The 24,563-nt window shown below is 36.2% G+C and overlaps 1 protein-coding gene across 1 annotated transcript in view; it reads right to left on the reverse strand.

The window, feature by feature from the left end:
• Positions 1 to 1,246: 1,246 nt before the first annotated feature.
• The window catches only part of TBC1D23 (TBC1 domain family member 23), a 70,916-nt gene continuing 47,599 nt past the window's right edge, over positions 1,247 to 24,563 (reverse strand). The window contains exons 7-13 of the mRNA XM_083122565.1: positions 20,465 to 20,704; positions 11,012 to 11,225; positions 9,237 to 9,387; positions 8,018 to 8,184; positions 5,839 to 5,974; positions 5,011 to 5,205; positions 1,247 to 2,304 (exon numbers count right to left, since the gene is read on the reverse strand). Coding sequence (XP_082978691.1) covers positions 2,223 to 2,304; positions 5,011 to 5,205; positions 5,839 to 5,974; positions 8,018 to 8,184; positions 9,237 to 9,387; positions 11,012 to 11,225; positions 20,465 to 20,704 — 1,185 coding nt within the window. The 3' untranslated portion in view covers positions 1,247 to 2,222. The remainder of the gene's footprint in view (positions 2,305 to 5,010; positions 5,206 to 5,838; positions 5,975 to 8,017; positions 8,185 to 9,236; positions 9,388 to 11,011; positions 11,226 to 20,464; positions 20,705 to 24,563) is intronic.

Genomic DNA, 24,563 nt, shown 5'->3' on the forward strand with positions numbered 1-24,563 from the left:
GTTGTGTTGCGCATAAAAGGGGCCTAAAAGTTGAGGCCGAAACTTACGAACGAGATTTACTGTTCCCGTGCAGAGTTCCATAACGAACGAAAAAAAAATCAAACAATACGAAATTCCCTGACTTTTTTTCACACCTCCAATTCCCTGACTTTTCCCGGTATGTCGCCACCCTGCTTGAGCATGGTAGTCAACAACCATATTATCTTTAAATATGAAGGTAATAAGACCCAACGGAACTCCCCCTCCCTTTCTTGAGCTTGTTTGTAATGTTTAGGACAGGCTGGGAAGTGTGGTGCCAGTGACCTGTCTGACAGCTTGAAAGATATCAATCTCCGATCTGCTTCAAGCAGATATGACTTGCCGAAGGCAATGCAAAGTACAAAAGCATAATTATTAAGCACAGGCCAATCTTGTTGAACAGTGCATATCACCTCCTCTTCTCTCCCATGCAAGGGACAAAAATAGAATTCCAAGTCGAGAGTCTGGTCCCATGGTTGCAGCTGATGAGAAAACCTGTATGAGAACGGGTGGCAGATGTTATCATCATGGAAATCTTGAACTCCAAGAGCAGCAGTCTTTCGAGCAAGTTGAGTTAAAATCGTATAACTGAAGTCTCTTCCTTGTTGGGACTTATAACTCGTCGAAGGTATAAGTGGAAAAATCGTATATCTGAAAATCGCATAACTGAAATATAATAGTACGCAGCCTTATAGGAATTGACAGGGACCACCAGAAAAAATGTATTATCGCGAAATTTGCCTGTTATACGTATATACCTACTAACATTTATTTTGAATTGTATCTAAAGATATCTGTTTGGTGGTTACGTGGAGATAGGTAATTTACTTTGATAAGCTTACTTTTAACTTTTCCATGCAAATTTTCTTTGAAGAATGAAAAATGAAAAGTAAATTTATCAAATTTCTTTTGAAATTTTGTTTTTAACGATTGTAGCTATTTTTCAGGAATTTTGAACCACTAAGTTTTTTGTTACCTACTTGAGGATTTTTAGAGCCTATTTTAGGAACCTAAAAGCACACTTTTTAGGACCTAAAAATCCGGTCTAATAATAATGCAGGTAGTTCCACAAAATTGTGGACTTACCTTTGCATAGAGAATATTCCTTACAGTATTATTTTAACCATGGGCAAGTTTCCAAAACATTACCATGTAAAGAGTGTTCACATACACAGATTAGGAGAATATTTTTATGTTGTATCTCAGTAAAAAAATACAGGTATACATATTATTCATGATGGTAGATTTTTAATAAATCAATGAATGTAATCTACAATAGTGTTTTCAAATAAAAATTGTTCATAGTTGTATCTGGTGTAAGAACAGGTATGCTGATTTTTTGAGCATTACTTTTAATTTCATTGTCAGTTTTTTTTTTTTTGCTCAATCACTTTTACTATTTTTACATTCCACAGACACAGTAAATCATAAAATGACACAAAGTTTTCATCTAATTCATTATCTTGCTCTCATAATAATTACTAACACTAAAAAAAAGATAAATATTCAAAATAAATAAAGATTGTACAATTAAAGTCTTAGTACCTGCAGTATATATTTACATCTACATCTCAGTAAGAAGTTTTTCATAACTGCAAAGTAAGATCAACATAATAAGCTAGAGAAATGGAAGCCAGTTCAAAATGAACTGTAATTAATTACAGAACATGATTGCACATCATCAAGAATATATATTATATACATAACACAATATGCATACCAGAAATATACAATGCTTTTTACAATTATTCACAATGGAGCTGCACACCAGTGATGACGATCATTCAAATGTGAGTAAAATTCTTCAGAAAACCTGCTCACTACTAGAGAGTTGTATAAATCTTAGAAAGGAAACCAATTCTTTCATTGTTTATGCAGAAATTCTCACAGACATCAATTTACCATCACAGGTTCACTAAGCACCACATCCAAATCAAAATTTGTCTGAAAGGTTCCCACGCCAGCTTTGCAACTACGGTAACACAATTCTTTTGGAGTTTTATTTTTCTTATTATTTACATATCAATCTAATCTGTTGTCAAAATCAACTCATTCATTTTTTAATTGTTTGCTCTGGATGACGTCAATAGATATCTTCTTAAGTACAATCACTGAATAGGTAAGTAATGTTCATATGAGTGTTTGTTCTGAATCCACTGATCTTTGAGTCTGGTAGATTATTCAATTTCTGATGACATGCAGCATCATCCTTCTTTGGTCTTTAACTGCTTTAAGATTTGTTGTGAAACCACTTTTGTTGCTTCACTTGCATTTGGTATGAGAAACCTGAAATTCAAAAAAAGTTACAAAAAATTTGCTTTGTCTCCTATGTGTACAGATGGGCTAATTGGGACTAATGGAAAAATGGGGCTTAGCTGATACCAGTAATTATGGGAATCTATTCACTGATATCAGTTCATACTTTTCCCGAATTTGGATATTTCAAGGTATCAGCAAAAATGCAATGTAAAGAGAGTAATTATCCACAAAATTTTGCAAAATTGAAAGTTTTCATTGTATTTTGCGAAAAATGCCTTTTGTAATTAAAGACAACTATTTTAACATTCTGATGTAATTCTTAAATATTTTAAAGTACAATTTGAGTAAAATGATTCATATCCATTGCAGTTCCGACACTTATATGCTAATTTTGAACAATTTTTACTTGTTACAGTTTTCAAGCATCAGTATCGCTTCAAAGTGGTATCAGCTCAGCCCTAGAAAAAAATGAAATTGTTTTATTAACCCCAACTTACCAGGTACCAGGCCCACAACTTCTTTTGTCCAACTGTGAATGTTTTTATAAGAAATTGAAAATTAATTACATTGTTCCCTCGGGTGTTCCCAATGTTTCCATTACTTTTGTTGATAAAATCATAAAGCCCCCCTCCCCAATCTGTCATTTTTTTTAACCTTCTTGGTTAAATCTTTAATGTTTTAATTCCTGGGATTTCCTGATCAGAGGCCAGCATAATGTGCATTTTACCTACCCACTGCCCGCTTGCCGCGAGGACAGGTATACCTGCTCGCCTGCCCACGGCAACGAGTCGACTTGCGTCTTTACCCGGGTTCTTCGTCTTCCAGGCGCTCTGCGCTTACAAGGTAACTGGGCATTCAACAAGACCCGGGCGCCTGCAAAACCTGCTGGAAGGAAACAGCCCTCCGGCAGCGTGTCGCTCCAGGTGTTTCATCACCACGTGGACAGCTTCAGCCAGTGTTGCCTACTTACGTAGGTCGTAAATCCTACGAGGTCCTAGGAAGAGCTCTCTCCTCCAAGGAGAATTTATATACTTAGCGATTTCAGTTCAGCGTAAGCAGTTTTTATCTTATTGCCAGGAAATGCACGCAGTATTACAGCTTCATTTATTTAAATGAATGATCGAGCAAACAAAAATCTCCTCACTGAAAACTAATTGCTTTTCATTGCATGGTGCCTTAACCAGGCACGCAGTGGCGCAACCAGAGGGGGTAGGGTGCATTGCTCACAAGCTTGGACGGAAATTAAGTCTAGCGGAAGGGTCAGGGTGGGGGTCAAACATTAAAGTACAAGAAAAAACAGACTAGCAGAATTTAAGAGTAGCAGGGCTAAAGGGTACTCAAGATGGAATTAATTTTCATATTTTTCTTGCATTTTCCTTCCAGACGGCCAAGGGCACCTGCAGAGGGGGAATGGAGGGGTAATTGCAACCCCTTGATTTCAAATTTTATGAAAGTAGAAATATATTATAAAATATTATCCAGTCTCATCAAGTTCAATGCCGTAGCAAAGGGGTAGCGGGAGTCGGCCCTGAGCGCCGAACGATCTAAGTGAGAAAAGTTTTAAAACAGAGAATGCTATGGCTGCCCGTGATATTATTTGCTATTAATGTTGGTTTGTTACGAGTTGGATGAATTGATTATGTAATACGTCGCTCCATGTGAAAAGAAAATATTGTAGATGGAAATTTTACATGCCATATGTCTGTACATTCGGAATGCATTTATCATGCACTTTCTTTCTTTCAAAAACAGTTTGTGTGCTTGTTTTCCATTATTAGCTAATGTGAAATTGACGTGTTGAAAAAAAATATTTCTAATCCTCTGTTTCAACACAAATGCGCGTGAGAACCGACTTCTACCCCCTTTTTGCGTGATTTATGAGGATTATAATGCCTTTCATGCTACTTTATTACTATTATTGTGATTGTTCTTGTTGGCACGTTTATCCAAGTACTTGGCCCTACCCCCCAAACGAGGGTAACGGCAATGGCCCTGGCTGGCTACGGCCCTGGTGTTCGCAGTAGAACAGTGTGTTGTTCGACTCGCGACCTCAGCGTCGAACGTGACATGTTTCAGTCCTGTCCTATATCACTATATATACGTATATTGGTTGTTTACGACATATACTTATGGATCCTGTGCCACGGAAAACCTATTTCAATGTGTGTGTGTGTGTGGGGGGGGGGGGGGGGTAGCAACATTCGTAAATCTCATTTCATTGGTGATGTGGCTTACGAAGCTTCGAGTTCCCTTTTTTAAGTAGTGAAAATCTATTGCAGTTGGCAACACTGCAGAACGGTGTGGGCCAGGTGCAGTTTCTACTCGAAGCAACTACGTCATGCAGAGGGAGGGGTCTGCAGTTGATGGAAAGAACGAACTGAGACCTACTAGGTATCGTAAGACTGCGGGTACTCGGCGGGTCTACAATGCCTGCCAGGAACGATCTGTGCAGGTGGGCATACAAGCTGCTCAAGCGAGGGTGTTGCGCAGGTTGCATGGCATTTCAGGAGCGATGTCTCGCGAACGGGTCTGCTCCAGGTCTTGTGCAGGCCTTTGTTCCTGATGAAGAATCCAGAAACAGATTGGGGACAATAGACAGCTTCTTATAAGTAGGATACCTTTTTTTTTTTCCTCGTCCACATTTTGAAGTGGTTCCATGCACATTCATGAAAGTGATATCAAACTGGCATTGCTGACATGGGTGTAGAAGATAATGTAACAAATGCAACTCACCTATCCAAATCCTTCATGAGCAAGTTGTCTCCATCTACAATACCATACTTGAAGGTGATAAGCTCTGGATGTCTTTTCTTGGAGGTGATTTTCACAATGGCTGACAAGGGTCTCCGAACAACAATATGAGCAAAGCCTTTCCTGTCTGGTATATCACGTAATACATATATATGGCTATCTGTGATAAGAAGGTGGCTGCAAAAAAAAAAAAAAATTCGAAAGTTACAACTTACATTCCTATGACTTCCTGATATGTGCATAAAAACAAAAAAAAGATTTTATTCCAATTTTTTTATGTAAATAATGATTCAGCATTGCCTTTGATATTAAAACAATAAAAATATTGTTTTTTTCACAAGTAACAAGGAATTAATACAGGGTATCTCATAAGTCTAGTAGACCCATAGGAGAAGGACACATAGAATTACAAATTTTGTTCAGTGTTCCTCATTGTATTGCATACACAGTTGCAGAAATGTACTGACATGCCTCCACCGTGTGTTCTTTAAGGAGAATGCTCTGAATTTTGTCCTTGTGCAACACAGCTTATAGGTGGCCCCACAAAATCAAACAGTGGAGTGAGATCTGGGTTCCTTGCAGACCATTTCATTTATCCTTGGTGTGCAGTCCAACATGTGGAAGCGGTATGTCAAGGTAATGTCACACTGTAAGCAAGTAATGCAGAGGGGTGTCATCCTGCTGAAAACTCCCAACTTACAACAACTTACAGGACAGCCTGTATTATAAATCAAAATATAATAAATTGAACTGAATACAATAACTTCTTTTTAAATCGAACTTTGATAAAGTTATGAAAGGTTCCAATACCTTTGATACATGTAGCCACTAACTTTCACTTCATGGCATTTGAAGGAACTGATGACTTCAGGTTTTTTAAGCCATGTTTGTATTGATACAATCTCTTGCCCTTCATCCTCATCAATGCTCATTATGCTTGGGATATCTGAAATTACATACAAACAATGCATACTGAAAAACACATCTTTTACAGTTTTATTCTCTTAAAAATACCCATTTTATTATGAAAAGTTCACTGTATGAATAAAATCCAAGCTATCTTTGAATCCTTTTCGTATTAATTAACTTTTCTGTAAGAACAAAATAGTGAAACATATTCCCTATTATTTATTTCTATACCAATAAACAAATTGTAGTTAAATAAATTTTTCTAAGTTATTTGACAATTAATTGGTAGGGAACACTGATAGGGTTGCTACGAGGGTCACTATTTATATTTTGAGCCTAACAATGAAAAAACAGGAATTTGGCATTGAAAACTGCTTTATTGTTTTTCGAAGTATTCTCCTTTATGGTCAATACATTTTTGCATTCCTTCGAACCATTTGTCAAAGCAGTTTTTCCAATCTTCTTGAGACACCTCCATAATATGGTTTTTGAACGCATCAACGGCGTCTTCCGCCGACGAAAATCGTTGTCCACGCAATTTATTCTTGACATTCGGGAACAAGAAGAAGTCATTGGGTGCCAAATCAGGACTGTACGGCAGATGACCCATCAATTCGATTTTTTGACTGTTCATAAAGTCGGTTGTTAGACGAGATGTGTGACAGCTGGCATTGTCTTGATGAAGAATGATCCGATGGCGTTTGTTTGTTTTCCGTATATGACCGAAGACCTCTGGCAAACAAATTGTTGTGTACCATTCAGAGTTGACCATTCTACGTTCCTAGGCACAGTTGCCACATGACCAGTTTTCCAGAAAAAACAGGCGACCATTTGTTTCGATGTGTTTCGAGCGCGAACAACTTTTGTTGGATTGGGTTCATCTTGAAACATTCATACAGTCGACTGCTGTTTACGTTCCGGCTCGTATGCATATATCCATGATTCGTCACCTGTTACAATCTTATATATGTCTTTTGAAGCACCACGATTGTATTTATTGAGCATCTGTTTGCACCAATTGACGCGAGCGTCTTTTTGAGTTTTTGTCAAATTGTGTGGGATCCAACGAGAACATACCTTTCTCACAGCTAAATGATCATGTAATATTTTATATATGCTGGTGGAACTAATGCCTATGGTTGCCTCAATCTCACAGTATGTCACATGACGATCTTGCAGTATTAGGTTTCGACAGCATCAATGTTTTCTTGAACAACAACTGATTTTGGACGACCTTCGCGAATCTCGTCGGTGAGCGAATGGCGGCCACGATTAAATTCATTATACCAGCGTTTCACAGTGGCAAAGGATGGGGCTTCATCGCCAAATGTGGAAGTAAGTTGATCGATGCACTCTTGTCTTGATAATCCACGTCGAAAATCGTAAAAAATCATCGCACGAAAATGTTCACGAGTTAATTGCATTTTATTGTTGTTGCGCAATCTCCAAGGCAACATAAACAACACAAATAAAGCTATTGACAAAACATTTGAAGTACGTTATGGTCAATAATGCCAGACGATTCCGTGCAAACGTCAAATCGCGCCTAACTTCAATCAGTGTTGCCAAGGCTCAAAATATAAATAGTGACCGTCGTACGATTTTTTGATTATGAAATTCCCTATTTTTAGTTTTTCCAGTCCAAACATGAATTTTATCCAGAAATGTTTATTATCATGATTTTTGGTTTTGAACCTTGCATTTTTTTCAATTAAGTATACAGGTCCATGAATTGTTATATTCACTTTTTAAAGCAAATTTCATTCTACATGCTTTAAAATATTCATAATGATGTAAAAATTATGACAATCATGCATGCTGCATACATTCCAGAATATTTTGATTCCATGAAAGTGTTGATTGATTGAATTGTTTTAAGTCCACTTTATGCAAAGAAAGGCTAATCGGGACTAGACCTACAGTTTAAAGTGGGATCCGAACCTCTGTGCCATGTGCCTCCACCGGGTATCAAACCTGGGACACTTTGATTACAAGGCAACGATGCCATCGGGGAGGCCCTCCATGAAAATGTTACATGTCATTTTTTTGCAGTGTAACCAAGCCCTCATGATAATATTACCTTCATTTTCTTCATTAATGCTGAACACAGGGGCCATGTTCCGATACCTCTTCCCCACTTTGTCACTACTGCTTACGTGCCGTTCCACTGCCTGACTTCCAGTAGGATTAACAATGTACTCAAAGAGCTTCTCTTTCACTTCCGCAGATTTTGTCTTCATGGCCGCACTAAAAGTTTAAAGCAAAAATATCAAGGAATAAATAAATAAACGAACAGCTATTAGAAATAGCAGCAAAATATAGAGTGAAATTAAAACACAAGTTGTTCAAATACTAGCTTAAATTAGGGATCAAATCCTGGTTCCTGCCAACATGCAGAACCTTTATTAAATGAAGGGCTCGGGTGTAAAACATGGTAAGTGACATTTTGTTCATTTCTGAGTTCATTAAGAAAAAAGGTTACTTGAAGCTATACTGTATATTAATTATTTTCGTGTTGTGCTTACCAATTTTACAAGGTTTCACAGAGTCCAATTCACTCAAAAATTGAAGGATGGCACTTTTTAGTTTGTAACTAAAAAATACCGAAATGTCACTAACCATGTTTTACACCTAAGCCCTTCAAATGATTTAAGCATTTATCACTGCAAATCCTTATATTTTGCAAAATTGTTTCAAATTCAAAAGGAATTCATTCTTACATTGAAGTCACAACATGCACCTGAATATTTTTTTGTTGAAGTTTTCTGACCAATGCTAGTTTACATTATACTAAGATAGGCTAATCAGGATGGACCTACAGTTTAAAGAGGAATCTGCCTCCACCAGGGAGTGAACCTGAGAGTCCTTCATTACAAGATAACAACATTAGCCAATGCTGGTTTCTTGAGGAAAGGAAAGAAATAAAACTTATACTTTGTAGGAAGGAATTATAAGCTTGTTAAAACTCAGAAATTATTACTAAAATTAAGTGTTTAACCCTTTTCAGCAGTTTCCACTCCTTTTCTATGCAGTATAATTCATTCTTTTCTGTTCCCAAGGACTGACAGGTTTGTTTGCAAATATATACACAATACATGTTCAGGTACTTATTGGGAAACCCAGTTATATTTCTTAATCATTATTATTAACATGTGGCATCAACTGAGTTTTTTTTCTTTCTTGATTCAATACATTTAGTTGAAACATGCTCACTTCAGGTCACAGCAACTTAATTAAATATCTGGAGTGTGGTTCTGTAGAACAGCTGCAATAACTTGTTAATACTGAATAAGTCTCACCTGATTTTCCCAAAAATGTCATGAGAGCTAGAATTAGGCCGTAAGCTATCAGATTCCTCACTTGCAGTGTCAGGTGTACACACTAAGCAGCTCATAGAATTATGATCTTCAATATTGCCATTCACTTCATCTCCAAAGAAGTCATGAATAGCTGTAAAGAAAAAATATGCTGGAATAATATGTTTGAATTGACGTTTTAAGTCCACTTTATGCACAGATAGGCTAATCGGGACTGGACCTACAGTTTAAAGTGGGATCCGAACCACTGTGCAATGTGCCTCCACCAGGTCTGGAATAATATGTGGCAATCCTAATTGAAAGCATGAAAAATTCAGACACCACATTCACAAACCTGTTCATAATTTATCATCCAAGAAAAAATATGCAGCACAACAAAAACTTAGAAGTCATGTTTTGCTGATTAGTAGGATGCAGGTTTTTGCCTGTTTTATTCCTTTGTAGTAAAGCAGGTGCTTTAATATTTAAAATAATGTTTGAGATTTTGAGGTCCATTGCCTATAAATTCCTTTTTTGGTATTTTTTGCTTACTTCTTTTTTCTTTCGATACTTTTGCTCTCTCAACAGTACATTGTTTTGCAATTGTCGTTTCAACAAATTCACCTAATCACCATTAGCCACCTAAAAAAATTAATAAGTTCATGTTCACAATCTATTTCATTTTATAGTGCTTTTTAAGTGTCCATTTTCATAATTGTTGGTGCTTATTTTAGAAGTTTTTTATTGTCTATAAATCTGCACCTACTGACTGGTATTGCAAAGATCAGAGTTGGAGGGGGCAGATGGTGTATGTGTGTGTGTATGGAGGGGGGGTATTTAGAACAAAACTCATAAAAAAAAAGTATTTCATCAAGTTATGAGGTATGTCCAAGAATACTTGTTAGTAGGGATGGGACCGATTAATCAGTATTCTATCGGTATCAGCCGATATAGGCATATCGGTGTATCGGTAAAATTACCAATTATTTTACCGATTCGATATATGGATAAATATCTGATAGTTTAGTGCAAAATTCTGCCATTTTTGTTGTAATTTTTATGGATAATCTCCATGCCCTACTTTTTTAAAAAGTAAATGTCTAAATATACAATATCTCTTGCACTGCAGTCACTTTTGAAACACACATTTTTTAAGGAGGTCAATGAACCTTTCAGGTTCTTCCAGGACCATTTCGAATTTTATATCGGATTGGTAGAATATCGGTTATCGGTAAATTTTATATCGGTACTTTATCGGTATCGGCCAAAATTTCATATCGTCCATCCCTACTTGTTAGGCATCAATCAGGTAAATGATTATCTTCACAAATATAATATTTTTCTATTTCTTATTAAAATGATGAATTTTTCTTCTGCTATTAAGCACAGATGTTCTGCACATGTTTCTGTACTTTCTTGTATTTCACACACGTGAATGCTATGAATGTGCTATTAGAATGGAAATATGTTTTTTAAAATCAAATTTGCAATTTTATTCACTACTGTAAAACAAACATGTTGTTTTGAATACTGCTTTTTGGAACTGAAATTATTTTTAAGCATGTTTTATTCTTCTGATGTTCTAGTTCCCCAGAACATTTTCAACTTTACACTTTCAACACACACACAAAACCTTACATAGCTGGTCACCATACACTCATGGAACATCAAAACATCACCATAAGAATAACCACTTAATCAGCTACCAGTATAAATACTTTAAAGACACTCACACAACACAACAGTGCTGAATAAGCAAGTAGAACACTTGTACATACCTTGATACCCTCCTACAACCATACTGACATAATGGGTGTGCTTTTGTAGAAAGCTCGCAACCACCATATGGGTGTACTGGTCTTCCTCTTCTCGCCCCGATCCAAGAAAACACAGATGTTCACCACCAGCAGCTGATCTTGCAGCCAATGCCTGTTTTTGAGCTGAAAGAAGTCCCTGCACAGCTGTGGCAAATGCTGATGGTTCCTGAAGCATCTGTGGAGAAATGTAAAATAATGGTTGTTTTTCTGAACACAGGAATGTTCATGACAATCCTGCAAAGCAAGGATTCCTTCAATATGTATATGATGAGTAGGGAATGGATTTTACGGTGCAGCTCCTTTCATACTGATCGTTTGAGATATGTATTTTAAGACATGATATCACCCACTTTGTTGCACCTTTTCGTGAGATTAGCACATTCATCCTCTTTTTACCCCCTCTTTGATGCTTCAGTACAGACAGAAAAATAAATGATTTTCACTCTTCTTGAGCAGGTACATAAAATCTTATAGTCTCACTTTGTAGAGCAGAACAAGAGCTACAAAATGGAATAATATAATCATTGCAGCACCAATAGTTCCCAAGATAATGTAGCAAAACCTGTAGCAAATTTCAAAGAAAACTATTCGGCAGAACCTCAGTTCTCTATGCAGTCCGTGCACATTATATACAGAAGGCGCACCATTTTTAAAACATTTTCAGAACATTTTTTCCCTTTTCCCAACCATAATTTTGCAACTTAAAAACCTTTCCCTAATGATGAGCAGTCAAAATGTTCCCAGAATTTCCCTTGACTGAGAATTAGAGATAAAATGGCACACACATTGTTGTAGTGCGTAGCTTAGCATGTCTGGATAGGTTTTGGCATGCAGTGTCTTTACTGTTCCATTTCAGCTTTCAGTTAGACATGAGTGTTGGTCATTCTGTGAAATGTCACAATTTGAACAGTGTGCATGTGATAAACAGTGAACCACACATTGCTTGTTGTGCAGAAATACTTCACCGAGAAATGTATTCTTGTTCTTACCCAACCACCATACTCTTTGGATCTCATTCTGAGTGGCTCATGGCTGTTCCCTACTCTGAAAATGGACCTCAAGGGGACACTTTCCACAGCCACTTGAATGTGACAGCCAAACTCGGGAATATTCCAAAAGAAGCCTTCTGCTGGTACTTCCAACAATGGCAGGATTGATGGAGTAAGTGTGTGAGTGTGTGTACGTGTGTGTGCATGTAAGGGTACTACAATGAAGATGAGGAGGTTAGCATTGCCATATGACTTACCTACACCCCAATTCTGGGAACTTTTTGAACCTCTTTTGTATAATTATCTCTATTACATAAGTTTACTGAAATACAGTTTTATGAACTTTACTTCTTTCTAGTTTTTTAAGTAACTCATTCTATTATTAGTATGATTATATTCATGCCATGGTAGGACAATAGAGAAAATTTTCAAAACTTTATATAAAAATTAGGTTTATTGAATAAAGTATCTATATCAGTTGAGACTATTGCCCTCATTGTTAGAAAATATTTGATGGAATTTAATCACCAATACTGGACAATATTTTTCAGAAGTTCAGATGTCTTGCAGAGTACGCAAAAATGCCATTTCACACTTTCATTGAGTTTCAATATCTGGAAATTAAGCAAAATGCATAATTTTCACTATTTTCAACATTGAGGGGAGAGATATATTTTGTGATTAAAATATTACATCATGTGAAATTATAAATGTTTTAATACTTTAAAGCAAAACTTCTATTACTACTATTGTATAGTCCCAATGGTAAACTTATACAATGGGACTTCATTTTCAGTTTTCTGGGGACTGGATAAGAAAGCTTAAAATGTGGGAAAATGTATAAACTCCAAGAAAATTTTCTAAATTGGAATAATGGGGACCAAATGCATAATGTAAGAAAATGTAAAATCAGGGTTCCACTGTATATTAAAATTTATAAATATTCTGAACTATTTTGAAATGCTACAACTTCTAAAGACTGGTATGGGAATTGGTGTAAGTATCAGCTCAGTCCTAGTAAAGATACCCAGTCTGTTACATAAAATGTGACATATATATCTGCAAGGTGAAGATTACCATTGATATTTTTTATGGGTTTCAGTTAAATATATTTGACACATATGATAGAGACTGCTCTTACCGGTTGATATCCCGAATACAGAATAAAAACAATACAATTACACATTAAAACTTTTTGACATTTTGTTGTTTTCCCATCTGCATTGCCAAGGATGAAACGGAAGTGGGACAAAAACAGGTAAAGGTGTTAAAAGAGGTTGTTATACTGAGGGACAGCTACTCAATACTTTCCAGTGAAAAATATTGCACAGAATCATATATGTGAAAGTTTGTAATGTATTGATATGGGCTGATATACTACTGATAATTTTACTGATCTGATATATCTATAAATAGTGCAAAATTCTACCACTTTTGCTAACTAGGTTTGTAGAGCAAAATTCTAAATATATAGATTCTTTTCAAAGGAAAAATCCATTACAGTTACCTAGTTACAAAGATTAATTAAGGAAGTTAATGAATTATTCAGGTTCTTCAATGAACATTTGCAATGTTACATCAATGGAATTCTTATCAATAATGGGTACCTTGGTGCCCATTTATTAGAGATTGGGTAAATCTCAGAACCTCTTCATTGAAGGACACTGCTTGAAAAATTTCCACCTCAAATCACCCACCATAATCGACCAATCAACAAAGGGAATCAAACTTGGCTTGGCAATCAGACACCCTACCGACTGGCAAGCAAGGCCCCAAATGATTAAATGAAGGACCAGAGGAAAAAAACAACAGGAAAGTCAACTTGCCAAACTCCAGAAAAATGAAATTTTACTTGCAAAAACGTTACTTGAATGCAAATGAAAAGGTAGAAAAAACATATGCTTGGATGAATGGAAGTATCAAATGTTATGAAATGAAAGAAAGCACATTGTAAAGTCTAGTACAGCATCCACACAGCAGGATATGACACCACTACTTCGCTTACAACAGAAAATCGACTTACCTGTTTTTCCCCTAGCCCTTCAAATCAGGAAGCATACAAGTTAAATAAAAAAACCAACTGTGATTGGAACGATTAAAGCAGCTACACTGAGATGGGTGGGGCATGTAATCTAATATTCTAAGAGAATATTACTTGATAATCCACGCGAACAGACTTCAGTGTGGAAACTGAAGAATGGTAGCACACAATCAAGAACAATGACAACATACCACAGAGTTGGACATGGTTAAGCAATGGACTTTTAGTGCCATGATAATAATAAAAAAGTAAAAAATGAATATGTAAGAATTAGCGATGTGCCAATGAAAACTGCTCATATTGATATAACACTAATATAACCCAGTACTCTGGTTTTTCTAGATAAACACTACTGATGTGCAGAAACATAGGACCTATGTGGAATACGGGTAATTTCATGTCAAATCAACCAAGTAAAAATAAATTTTAGAATTTGATGTCATGGATTTGACTAATTTTTGGTATACACATTTCTTATCATCTGAAATATAGAATTTCTTTTGTTTTTAAATTTTTCATGTTGCCGGTTTTTTGAGTTATTGAATTTAGAAAATTGACAAAATTGCCCAAAAACTGCTCACTGCTGAAACTTGAAATACAATTTGCAAGAGACCTGTTCCAACCACAGGGCTGCACATGGTCTCATTTTAAAGCTTATGAAGAGGGCTTTCATTTAATATACAACATGCTTGATTTTTTGCGGAAAACAAATTTTGAAAGTTGTTTCAAAATTTTATTTTACAATTTCCAAAAATTTTACACATATTGGTACACATCTACTGAAGGTTGAGTCAAAATTTCAAGGTGGTATCTCTTTGGTATCATATGAAAAGTGAATTCCTTTCAAGACCATACGATGATTTAAGTTAACAAATTTTACATACCTAACCACATTATAAATACAGAAGCATACATACCAACTTCATCACTCCAGCTATCATTAGTTTAACATTTTGATAAGTGGTACAAACACATACAGTGCGGGTACCACTGGCACCTGCTATTATGCAACTCTCTGGTCTCAATTCTACAAATTTTAAAAACCCAATCTTAAGTAGCGGGTATTTAGATTTAAAAAGTCTGAATATTTCTCTCAGATTTCCCAGAATCAATCTTTTTTGAATGTGGATACGTTTACCATCTGTGTCCCTCATGGAAAAATAGTCTTTCTTGCCAGGCATTTGCCTGCTAAAGTTTTTCCAGGTCTGGAGTCAGGTGAGGATAAAATTCCCTTCTCTTCGACAACTTCTTTTTGCTTTCCTTGCTATGTAATTACTAGACCTTGGATTTTTAGGAACAAAAAAATGTATTTTTAGGTTCCTAAAATAGGTTCTAAAAATATTAAATTAGACTAATAAAAGCCTGAAGTAGGTTCCAAAAAACTTAAAATGTTCAAAGATCCTGAAAAATACTAATTAGGTAAAATTGTTAAAAACAAAATTTCAAAGGAACCATGAGAAATTTTAATAACATATATGTAACCATGAAAAATACAAATTTTCTAACACTATGCTTTGGATTCCGACTGTGGGACGGCATGGGTTCGAGTCTGCCTGTGTATAGGACCGGTGGTCACCCACCATCGTGAGGAAATTGGGGAGCTATGAGTGAGTAGCATAATCCGGTCCAGGAAATCTCCTATAACGACTGCGAGTTTGATGTGCTGACCCCACATCATCCCATCTCCACACGTCCTGACTCGACATCACCCCATCTCCACACCTCTAGGTAGGATTATGGGAGGGAGACTGGCAGTCGGGAGATAGGCCAAGGCCCTTCCAGGTGTGTCTTGTCACGGATTGTTATTATTATTATTAACCAAATTTTCATTTCTATGCATCCTCTTCAAAATGATCCACTAATTACACTGAGGAACAATGAAATTTGCCGCGACCGGAAAACAACCTATTTCCATGTTTTTAGACTTGCTGAACACGAAAATGATGTTCTTTTTTCTCCACCACATCTAGTTTTTAAAAAAACACGAAATTGAAGTAAATGTGACAAAGCTTTTTTTCGCCATAAGATATACAAGGATTCTTCAAGAGATCACGTTTGGCTGTTTTTCCTGCGTAATATGAAGAAAGCATTGTAACGACAACAAAAGGGCAAAAATTGTTTTTTTATTTTGTTACCCGATATTATGATACGAGTAAAGAAAAGTCTTTGTTAAAGAGGCAAGGTGACTTATTCTACTGTGTCTTTATCAGTTGCGTTCTGTTCGCTGGAAATGTAAGTTGTGTGCTTCATCGAGATTGTTTTGTGTATTATTTGAAAATAGTGCAGTGATACCTCTTAACTGTGTAAATTCACCCAATCTGTTTTACTATGTGTGCAGCGAGTTCACGACAAAATCCCAACGAAACTCAATTACACCAATAGTGAAGAAAGCTTACTAGCTATATTTCGGATGTAAGATAAAGGGTGGGCGCTTCATGTCTGTTGCAGTAGATGCTCGTGATATTTACGAGGTTGGGTACATGGTACCCATTTATCCATTCCCTTCATTGTTCCCATGGTATGGCGCGAACCTCAAGATCACGTTACTGATTCTTACTTCTGTTTAACTAATGTAACGGGATTTTCAAGAAAATACAAAAAATCCTACAGTATCCAAATTTACATTCTGCGATAAGACCAGTGCAACATGATAAGACATTACCTGTTCAAAAGCCACCATTGGAATGGTCTTTGGAAGAGGAAACAAACTTCCTCACATGAACCGATATCTTCTCTCGGACATGATCCTGACTTTCAAGAGTCACGGAAGACACCGCATCTTATCACCCAGCCAGAATTAAATGATTTAATACGTGATTTGAAACTTACATAGAAGCGGAACTGCTGGGTTCAAGACTGCAAGGGTGGAACCTGCTGGAACCAGGGACAAGTATTACATTCAGAAAACGTCAACTAATATTTTCTTCCTTTTTTGATATGAATGGGTCCCTGGTATACTGCAACAATGTCACTGGATTAATGCAGGAGTTAGGAGAAAACTATAAATCAGGCGAATGGAGGTTGTTCATCGATGCGTCAAAAACTAGCTTGAAGGCGGTCCTTCTGCATAATGGAAATGAGAAACCTTCAGTGCCAGTTGCTCATGCTAGTGAATTGAAGGAACCATGAAAACATTGCTTTGATTCTGACAAGTGTTAGCTACGACAAACACCAGCGGAAAATCTGTGCTGATCTGAAGCTACTGGGAATTATTTTGGGGATGCAATCAGGTTTCACGAAATTCTGTTGTTTCCTCCGCCTATGGGACAGCAGAGGAAAGGACATGCATTACAAAACTAAACACTGGCCTCCCAGAAAGTGTTGCACACCTGGAGGAAAAAGTGTCTCTCACAAACCTCTTATCGACGCCAACAATGTGTTACTCCCCCCCACTACACATCAACTTGGGGTTAATGAAGACCTTTGTGAAGGCCATGAACAAAGACAGAAAGGGTTTGAGTACTTACGAAGCAAATTTCCTGGTGTAAGCGATGCTAAAATAAAGATGGCATATTTGTTGGCCCTCAAATCCGGGAGGTAATGAACGATCCCAATTTTGAAAAACTGTGAAGTGAATGTGAGAAAGCAGCATTGGGTGCGTTCAAGGGTGTGTGTCGCAATTTCCTTAGCAACCACAGGGCTCACAATTACTCTGAACTTGTAGAACGTATTCTGGCAACATACAAAAAATGAGGTGCAATATGTCTCTCAAGATACACTTTCTATGTTCCCATTTACACTTTTCCCCCTCTAATCTGGGGTGCAGTGAGTGACGAGCAGGTCGAACTCTTTCACCAACAAATCGCAGAAATGGAAAAACGTTATAAAGGCAGATGGTCTCCCAGTTTACTACCAGATTACTGCTGGAACACAGTCTCAGATGTTCAACACGCCTGCTACAAGCGGAAATCATACAGAAATACGTTTTGAAGCTGCATTACTTTTACTGTTTTCTTTAATGATTACTATTTTACTGCAACTGCAAATTTGAGTGCATGTCATAACTACATCATTTACAATCATATTTGGTATTCTATGAACCCAATGTATTACTAAAATTCACATTAAGGTTTGGAGCAATATGCTATATTTTACCCTTCTTTTAATGTGCAGTGAAAATTTTTCAAAATGGTTTCTGCCAGAAATGGTACGTGATACAGCATTTTTGTTATGATTTTTGAAATCAGCGCACACGATTTATTAAAGATCACCTATTTTCATGAAGTGGCAAAACAAAAAGTTTTAATTTGTTCCTCAGTGTTATTGTAATCCTAATACTTGTACTGTTAGCAAACGTTACTTACCGACATGATAAATGAATTATGTATAATTTCTTGCACAATACATAACAATATTTTTCATATTATTCTCAGACAAACCCCAGCCTTTTATCTGCGAGGATCATCTTATATGCTGAAAATGATCTTTAAACAGTTGCTTAGTCAATGGTACAAATTTGAATGCTGGAAAGCACCAAAACTAAGTGGATCAGAAGTTTGCACTTTGGTCTGTGTAGGCAACAGTAGCACCCGACATTTTGTTTTGTTTAGAGCTTCAAAAGACATTATGGACTTAGAGGGAGGGAAATCGACAGAGAGTATGTTTCAAACAAGTTAGTCATTCAATTTTTTCATTACCAAACAGAACAAATACCTCGGTGTGATGTAAAAATAATGCAAAACCTTAAAAAACCTAAAAAAATGTTTGATTTAGGGGCAAAAATCTAAAATAGGTTCTAACAATCAGAATAGGTTATTTTAGGCACTATAAAACTTCATCAGTTCTTGAGTTTTGTAATGAAATGCTGATGTAATTTTTTTTTTACTTCATTTACCTGCAAAGGAAAAAAATAGGTTAAAAACCTAAAATGTGAGGTTTAGTAATTACTAACATCATTCCACATGACCAATTTTTGGGCAAAATAGACACAATCATGTACCTTTCACTTTTATTTGCAGTTTTAAATCTCCAAGTTCCTAAAAGATTCCTGATTCTGAATTCCTACAGTGGCATTCTTCATCATCTTTATCACCTTCTACATTAAAAGGGATTGGGTATACGTATTTCTTATTTTCTTTATTTCTCTGCAATACCTTTTCGAACTCTTCAGTTTCTTCTTACTCACTGGAGACTCCCCAAGAGAGATCAAAGAGGCATTCAAGTAGCTGAACCCTGTATCAACATCCATATATTCTGAATCTTGGTTACTGCACCTAGAACCAGCATTATCATCTGGCCCTGAAGGATTTTCTTTTCCTTCCCTAACTGCAGTCTACACAAAGTGCAAATTTTCATGTTTTCTTAAAATTCCGTAATTTAAAGAAATCATCCAAGTTGCCACATTCCTCAGATCTTCACTACACCAGCATCCTGTTTCTTCAAAGGATTACAACAGTAAATGGACCACTTCTTGTCATCCATATCAAGATTTTTTTTTAAAAAAAATGAAGACACTAATAAAGCAAGTTTCAAACAATTCCCAGCACAGAAGTTAACTGAGATGTAAACACACTGACAGGTACACCACAACTGATCCAGTTGGGCAAAGAAGCATAGGAGAGCAGGAATAAACAAGTTACTGCAGGAAAGGGATGACTCACACTTGAGCTTTAACTGTCTCTCACTCATGATAACAGATAGCACCTTGAAATTTTCACTGAACTTTCAGTAGATATGTACCAATATGTGTAAAATTTTTGAAAATTTCATTTTTTTGAAATTGTAAAATAAAATTTTGAAACAACTTTCAAAATTTGTTTGTAACAAAAAACCAAGCATGTTGTATATCAAATGAGAGCCCTCTTCATAAGCTTTAAAATGAAACCAAGCCCAGCCCTGTAGTTGAAACGAAGTATCTTGCAAATTGTATTTAAAGTTTCCGCGGTGAGCAGTTTTTGGGCAATTTTGTCAATTTTCAAATTTGAATAACTCACTAACCAGCAACATGAAAAAAAAAAAAAAATCTATTTCAGATGATAAGAAACATGTATACCAAAATTTAGCCAAATCCATGACATCAAAGGTTTATGCACTGGTTGATTTGACATGAAATTACCCATATGCTAGAAATCTCTCATACTTGCGGTATGCGAAAATATTTCCATGGCATCATCAACAAAATAGCAATAATTTTGGAAACAACTGTAGCAGGTAGCACTATCTTCTTCTATTTCTTTGACACAAACACTATATGATACAACACTTGTCAATTAAGATACAATTCATCAAATCTGAAATTTGTCATCAAGTAAGAAAAAGAAATGTAAAAAATCAGAATTTTCTTATGTGCGATGCTTAGAGATGGGCCAATATAAAACTTCTGCCAATACGAAGTGCTTACTATATACTTACCAAGTATATAGTAAGCACTTATATAGTACTTACCAAGTTGCAATCCAAATGAAATGCTGTTGGCAAGTGGCCAGCATTGTATTGTTCTGCAGGCCTACAATCCACCAGGAAAAACCTAACAGATTCAACATTATTCAAACTTTCACTTGATTCTGCATTTTCAATCAGCTCTTCAGCCAAAACAGGAAGACACAAGGCCTGTGAAATGCTCAATGTATCACTCACTTTGCTGCTGGCACTTCTGCTTATTTCAAACACACTATCTGCCAGCTCCTGAAAGAAGGAAAACAAAGTGTTTATGCATCCATTATGTTCATCTGAAATAAAACAGGTATCTTTTCTACAGGAGAAAAATAGGCTAACAACCTCATGATGTACTCAGGTGTGTTTTGTTTAATAATAATTCAGAATTCAAGGTTAAGTAAAATCACTGAATATTTTCAAAAATTAAGTTTAATTTGCATGTATATTGCTACACGACAATGGTTGATTTATGGTGCCAGTAACCCCACTTCACCTCCATTTCTTGGAACCAGCAACCATCATGATGAAATTTGTGTTTGCATTTCTCCCTCTTTATGGCATGACCCATCCGAGGAAATTTTTCAATTTGCTCAAATGCAACTCTAATATCTAGTTACAACATAGGGTTGTTCATATCTAAAATACTAATATTTGATGCAATAAATGCTAAAAATATAAAAATGAACTTAAAAGTAGGACGACTATGACCCCTAAATACAAGAGGCAATACACAATCAGGATTCCCATTCATCTTGCAAAATTAAATTCCTTAAACTTTCCAGAGTGATTTTAAGACTTTTAACATAGTAATATGAAAGTATTAGACATTCAACTTTGCACACCAAACACAAAATCAAACAGATTAAGATTTAAATGCAGTAGAATCGATTGATCATTACAAGGGAATTTATTGATAGCCTAGTCTCCTGACAAAATGAGGTTGACTTGGAATTTGTAGTGGCAACACTGCATGGTTTTATAGGAAGAAGAAGAGCTTAGACCAAACAACTGTTGATGTCCAAATAAGACTTCTGTAGAGTGAACATTCATATTTTTTATAATAATTTTAAAATCTGCAGTGATATGGTAGAGTCGGCCATATATTAGAATGTATTGTATACTGTGGAACCCTGGTTTTTACATTTTTCTGCATTATACACTATAGTCTCGTTTAACCGAATTTGATGGGACCGATGGTGCTTCGGTTGAACGAAAATTCGGTTCAACCGGAATAAAGGTTTTTTGATATACGTACAGCACGTATATTTTATTACGTACAGTATTTTGATATACAGTACATATGTATTTCAGCATGTAGGCATAAACAAAAAGCTTACAATAATAACTCAAGAACTCCCGCGTAAAACACGGTCGCGCACGAGTAACGGCTTTCTTTTAGCGATTTGGTTAACTCGGAAATTCGGTTAATCGACATTTGGTTAAACGGGACTGTAGTGTATATTCAATCTTCATGGTCCAACTAATTTTCCTGCATTTCAAGTTCTTTCACAATGGTCCCCTGAGAAAATTGAGGTTCCACTGTAGTTATTTATGCTGGTACCAGTAGAGCCATTTTTAAGATCAGAAGGTCACATAAAATCTGCTATTTTAGTAGGATTCATGGCTTTGTTAGACCATATTTGCCTCCCCTCCCACTCTGGCTCCTGAGAAAAGGGGCTGGTGCCTCAATTATTCTGTTTTGTCTCCCCCTGAATATGACACTTCGGTAGATACGCACACCAAACAAGATAAAAGAAAATATGCTTTAAGTATACTTATAAACAAATAGTTTGATGTGGGATATGTAATGTACCACCATAAAAAAAACACGAGAAAAAAAATTGATAATGTACCAAATATGTATTTGAAAGATAGTTTGAACACAGTTTTTGGCACATGAAATGTATATTGTGTTTCTAAAGTAAAATTTTACGCTGAATTCAAATATGTACTATCACCCACAGTTTATGTGCAATGACATTTTTTAAGTATTCAATTTTCGGAATTTTAGGTATTTTTTTGCGATAATACAATATTTTAAATGATTTTGAACAGAAGGTGAGCACAAACAATTTAACCTTTTAAAAAGCACAATTACGCACGCAGGATTTTATTTCGGGGAAGGGATGAATCACATTGAGGGGGGGGGGGGGGGGCAACCTGGATTTGATGCGACTTCAATGGAAATGGAATGGTATGGCTTGAACCACGAGATCATTCATCATTTCTGTATTACAAAGAAAAGAGGAATGACTAATAAATACAAATACACAGTAAAGTACCCAAATTTGTCATCTGCTATGAGGACAGTACCTCACACTGAAGACTTGCCTGTACCACATCAATCCTACATGTAATCTGTAGAAGATGAATGGGAACATGAGGCAGCTATCAAAGTTCAAAACAAGGAGCAAGATCATTCTACTTTCAAAGCCTCTTCCTGTGAACCACATCTGTTGACACAAGGTGAATTAAACAACCTTGTTCAGGATTTGAAATTGGGAAACAGGTAGAACTTTTCAATTTAAAAGAAACTGCGTTGTTAAAGGGTTTGCAGCTCGGCAATACTAAATGTTTCTGTTTCTTGTGCAAATGGAACAGAAGGGACAAGAATAATAACTACATCAAGAATGACCAAAGCACGAATCACATACGCTTGAACAGAAGAAGATATGTATATCCCTCACTAGTCAAGTCATATATGATTCTTCTTCCTTCACTTCATTCAAGTTAGAGCTTTTCAAAAACTTCGTTAAGACGATGGACAAAAAATGGTGCAGGGCTTCATTATTTGAAGGAAAATTATCCTCGTATTAGGACACTAAAATCAAGGAAAGAATTTTTGTGTGCTCCCAAATTAGATCTTTGATAAGAAATTTGAAGGTCTTTTAAGCCAAGTTTGAAAGATCAGCATGGGGTTAATTTAAAAGCGCTGTGTATAAATACTTAAGGAAATCGTAAAGCTCCAAACTAAAATCCATAAAACTCCGATTGTTGTTGAACTGTTACAGTAATGCAAAGACAAGGGGTGTAATATGTCCCTGAAAATACATTTCTTGGACCCTCACCTGGATTTCTTCTCCTACAATCTTGGTGCCGTCAGTGACAAACACTGGGAGCATTTCCACCGAGAAATCTGTCATGGAAAAGAGCTACCAGGGACAGTGGAGTGTAAAAATGCTTGCTGATTATTCTTGGATGATGAAGAGGGATGTTCCAGATGCAAAGCACAGAAGGAAATCAACAACTCTCACATTTTAGTTAACTTGTATAGTGCCATGTATGTAAAGACACACAGAAATATTTCACACTTAACCCGGGCATCACAAAAAAAACTGTGGGTGATGGAGAAAAACTACTTACATATTTGAATTCAGTGCAAAACGTTCTATTACGATCAGCTATTTTCCTTTGTGTGCCAAAAAAAAAAGTTCAATTTTGTTCCCCAGTGTTATCATAGCTATGTTTTAGGGATGATTTTAAAATACACTAAATAAACAATTTTATGCACAAAAATAGTAAAATAAGGTGCTAAATGCCAAAATAAATGTTATATGAAACAAAGGTATTAACATCACTTGTAGTTAACAATGGAAATAAACTAGCCATTTGCCTTAATTTTGAGGTCTACTACAGGGTGTCCCACGAACGGAGCAACTGGAAATTAAGAGTGGCGTTACTTTGTAACCGAAACCTGTACATACATAAGTCATACACCAAATGTTAGCCCTGTCCAAGTAGATATTTTTGAACATAGAAACAACAAACGGGGTGCAGTGTTGTTCATGCAGTGTTGCCAAATGTAAGTGAAAGTGTAAATTTATTTTTCCACAAAGCATGGAAAATTGCATGTCAAACATTCGTACGGAAATTTGGACGTCAATTTCCACCTTGGGTAGGTGGACTATTTCGCCATCTATAGTTCAGAGAAGAAAACCGATCGTTTTCGCGTATAGCCAATCCTGAAATGCCTCGTAAAGGCGTACCGGTCCAAATGGGTGTTTTAAAAAAATGATGAGGTACAGTGGCAACACTGTTGATGTTTGAAGGCAACAAAAGGTGTGTTTAGTGATGGTCTATGACATGGAAATACTGGAAACAGGAAAAA

The sequence above is a fragment of the Lepisma saccharinum genome, chromosome 5 (assembly GCF_977018435.1).
Source record: "Lepisma saccharinum chromosome 5, izLepSacc3.1, whole genome shotgun sequence".
Lineage (NCBI taxonomy): Eukaryota > Metazoa > Arthropoda > Insecta > Zygentoma > Lepismatidae > Lepisma > Lepisma saccharinum.